Here is a 3,661-nt window from a genome sequence, read left to right on the forward strand (position 1 = left end):
TGAGTGATGTGGAGTGGAGTGCAGCTAAGGTTTCGCCCGGAGTGCGGATAGAGTTGAATATATGTTGGATCGGATGGGCCACAGTGGACCAAATCCGACATGGCGGGTGCGTCCAGGCATCCCTATATGGGATGGATATGGGAGTTGCCGGTCAGTCCGTGTGTCTGGGCCGGATTTGCCATGTCCGGTTGGGTGAGATAGCTTGATTCCAAAGCTTTTTTATTCATTGGCATGGTCGCAACCCCACGCAGACATCCATTATTTCCATTCTCAGAGAACACTCATACAACAACACAATGGTTTCTTCTCTCGCACCTCGCTTCAGATATGTTACCATGCAGCGCCGAGGGTTGGGTTACTACTTGTACTGGCTGGCGAGCTCGCCTTCCTTGACGATGTAGTTCTCCGCGGGGAAGTCCTCGCCCTTGAAGTACCTATCCAACATGTCCTTCACTCCAGCCGCGTACCTCAGCTGCAGCAATTGCCATCCACATCAGAAACACGGCAGGACAGTCAGTAGCAAAGCACGGTAATGGATAAACAGGCATAAACTGATCTAGGCTGCGTATGTGTGATGGTTAAGGTTGGCCTACTGTCTTAGTTGTATGTATTTGCTCTTGATGTAGATTATTCGTTGATTCTCCACTTATGAAGGAAAGGAAAACATAAGTTACCATATGCAGAATCCATTCGGAATAACTGACTACTGACTAGAATTCGTCCATAGCTTTGCTAATGCATACGGTCCGGTATCAGAACACCAAGTGCTGTAAATGACGATACGCCATAAGCCCAATGCTGAGATAAAAGCACAGAAGCTAACCTGTGCATCAATTGTAGTCCCAGAGATGTGAGGGGTCATTGCATGATTAGGCATGTAGCGCCATGGGTGATCCTTGGGTGCGGGTTGGGGGAACCAGACATCACCTCCATATCCTGAAAATCAGGAATGATGTACTTTGAGAAAAAGGAAATAATCCCCAAGATAGAAATATAAGGTACTGCATCATTCTCCTAATCTTGGACACAATTCAATAGGACACAATAATAACAGCCATCAAAGAAACAAGTGCCATGGCAAGAAACAGGATTGAACAGAATTTACAGAGGCATAGATCAACCTTTGTTTTTGTCAACACTAAGAGATACTCGTATTTACCTACAAACTGGCATTATTGAGTACTTGACATTACTGCATTATGTTATATTGATTTCGAAATTTTATCATATTACCCCAGATAAATGCAAAGCATGAAAGACTAAATAAAATGATGTATTTTATAGACCCCAACAGCAAGAGTTAGATACACATCCTGCAGCATACTGGTGCTTAAAATAAGACTGATTAAGTGAAAGAATTGTACCAGCAATGTGACCGCTGGAGCAAGCATCAGCAACTGCCTGGGTATCCATGATTGCTCCCCGAGCGTTATTCACAATGATTACACCTTTCTTCATCTTTGCAATCTTTTCTTTGTTGAACATGCCTCTGAAGAAAGGACCAAACAGAATTTAGAGAACTGTAAATTAGAAGATAATGGAAAAGAACCGAGTGTGATGAATAGAAACCTAGTTTTCTCAGTAAGAGGTGTGTTTATCACAATGACATCACACTTTGGAAGCATAGCATCCAGGTCCTCTTCAAATTTCGCCCCAATTTCTTTCTCAAGCTCTGGGTTAATCTGAAGTCTGTCATGGTAGAGCAGGTTGCAGTTGAAGGGCTTAAGGCGCTGAAGTAAGAGCCTGCCAATACGACCTGCCCCGACAGTTCCGACGGTCTTCCCCTCAAGATCATAAGCCCTATGGGCAATGCCTGCAACATTCCATTCACCTTTAACGACCTGTTGGTAGCCAGGCAAGAAGTTCCTGAGCAGAATCAAGATGCGCATGAGCTCATCTTCTGCCACAGAGACAGTGTTACTTCCAGTGACCTCTGCCACTGTCAAGCCTGCAGCAGCAGCAGCTGGCAAATCAATATGGTCCGATCCAATCCCAGCAGTGAGAAGCAGCTCAAGGTTCTTTGCCTTCTTGATCCTCTCTGCAGTAACATAGGCTGGGTGGAATGGGGTGGTTATCAGAACATGCATGTCTTCAATGTGCTTCTCCAGCTCTGGGGACAAGAACAGCAATCATTTATTCACAAGTTAAGAGTCAGATAACAATAATCAGAGATATAAAACCATCTAATAATATATGTATCATAGTAATTTCATCTTATACAGGGTTCAAACATACAAGCACTTATACAGGGTTCAAACATACAAGCTAGATTGGAATGTATATAAGCATTTGAACTGATCCTGCAGCACAGCTCACATGATTTGGATACTTCCAGTTAGTTTGGGAAATTGTGATAAACTAGAAGAAAACCATCAATTGTCTGTCAATCGATTCATCAGAACACGGCTGCTTATTCCAAAAATAAATAAATAAAAACATGCTGCGTAGCTAAATAAGGAGCAAATCTCCCCTTTCACACGGAACAGATGAAAATTACTCTTCGCTACCATCAGCTAAAAAGCAGAGCAGTCGGATTACTCATAGCATTATAGACTACACAGTAACCCAGATAATTCAGAATTGATATATATCTGTTCAGTAAAACACTACTACATATCTGTTCAGTAAAGAGTTCTATACAGGTTCTGCCAAGTGCTGCCAAGTTCACTTCGTTTAGCGTTTTGAGATTTGTATCTGATGTATAGTACAATATATTCACGAACAGAGAAGCACATGAATTGCATTACAGAATCGTTAACAACTAATAATAAATTATAGGAAATTAAAAAACATGATAAGAATTGGGATGGTGTTGGGTACCGACCGCTGTTCAACCCCTCCTTGTCGTCGGTGACAATGTAGTGATGCCCCTTGGACTCGAGCCAGTCGCGTATGCCGAGGGCGCCCTCAACGCAGCCGACGAAGTTGGGGTTCTTGTCGGCGTACTCGCCGGCCTGGTAGAACACGCCCACGATCTTCTTGCTGCCCGCGGACGTCTGCGCCACGGGAAGACAGAAATCAAAACACGGCATTCCTCAGAGTCCCGTCAGCCAACCGCAGCACTTCTTCAGCAACCGAAACTTGCAGGAATCAAACCGAGCGAAAAAACTTACATGCGCGGCCCTGGATCCGACGGCCCGGTCGACGAGCTGCTTCGCGGCGGCCCTACACATCGCGGCCATGGGGACGGAGAGATCCCGGCGGAGGGAGGAGCGATCTGCCAATCACCTCACGGGGAACGGCGAGCGAGGAAAAGAGGGGAGTGATGGCACACACAGTGAGGGCCGGACGGGACGGGTAGATAAAGCCGCCGCGCCGTCACGCTGACAGGTGGACCGCATCCTCGCCCACGTGGACGGGGTGCCTGCGCCGCGCGGCGGAGGTGGTCCCGGACGGAAGCGTGAGGGCATGCATGACCTGTGGGCCCGCCTTCCGGTGATGCCCCACGTCTCTGTGTGTCGCGTGCGCAGTGGTTTGTTTTGGCTTTTGTTCTGGTAGGAGTAGGATAGGAAAAGGACTTGGCCGATGGTGCCAGTAGTTGTCCACTGGAAAAGTGGGCGAGAAGATGCCGTGATGTGTGCGTGGCTAGCTAGCGGCCGCTGGGGGGAGGAGAAGGGTGGCGAAGGATCAACGAACCGGACCACTGCTGGCGCTAGGAACG

At 47.0% G+C, this 3,661-nt stretch overlaps 1 protein-coding gene across 1 annotated transcript; it reads right to left on the minus strand.

The window, feature by feature from the left end:
• Positions 1 to 202: 202 nt before the first annotated feature.
• LOC119327799 (formate dehydrogenase, mitochondrial) lies at positions 203 to 3,283 on the minus strand. Its single transcript, XM_037600887.1, has 6 exons — positions 3,114 to 3,283; positions 2,825 to 2,996; positions 1,570 to 2,110; positions 1,365 to 1,489; positions 824 to 936; positions 203 to 472 (listed from the first exon to the last, which is right to left on the minus strand). The coding sequence occupies exons 1-6, from the start codon at positions 3,180 to 3,182 to the stop codon at positions 359 to 361; spliced, it is 1,134 nt and encodes a 377-aa protein (XP_037456784.1). The 5' UTR covers positions 3,183 to 3,283; the 3' UTR covers positions 203 to 358.
• Positions 3,284 to 3,661: the final 378 nt, after the last annotated feature.

Source organism: Triticum dicoccoides, chromosome 7A (assembly GCF_002162155.2).
Source record: "Triticum dicoccoides isolate Atlit2015 ecotype Zavitan chromosome 7A, WEW_v2.0, whole genome shotgun sequence".
NCBI lineage: Eukaryota > Viridiplantae > Streptophyta > Magnoliopsida > Poales > Poaceae > Triticum > Triticum dicoccoides.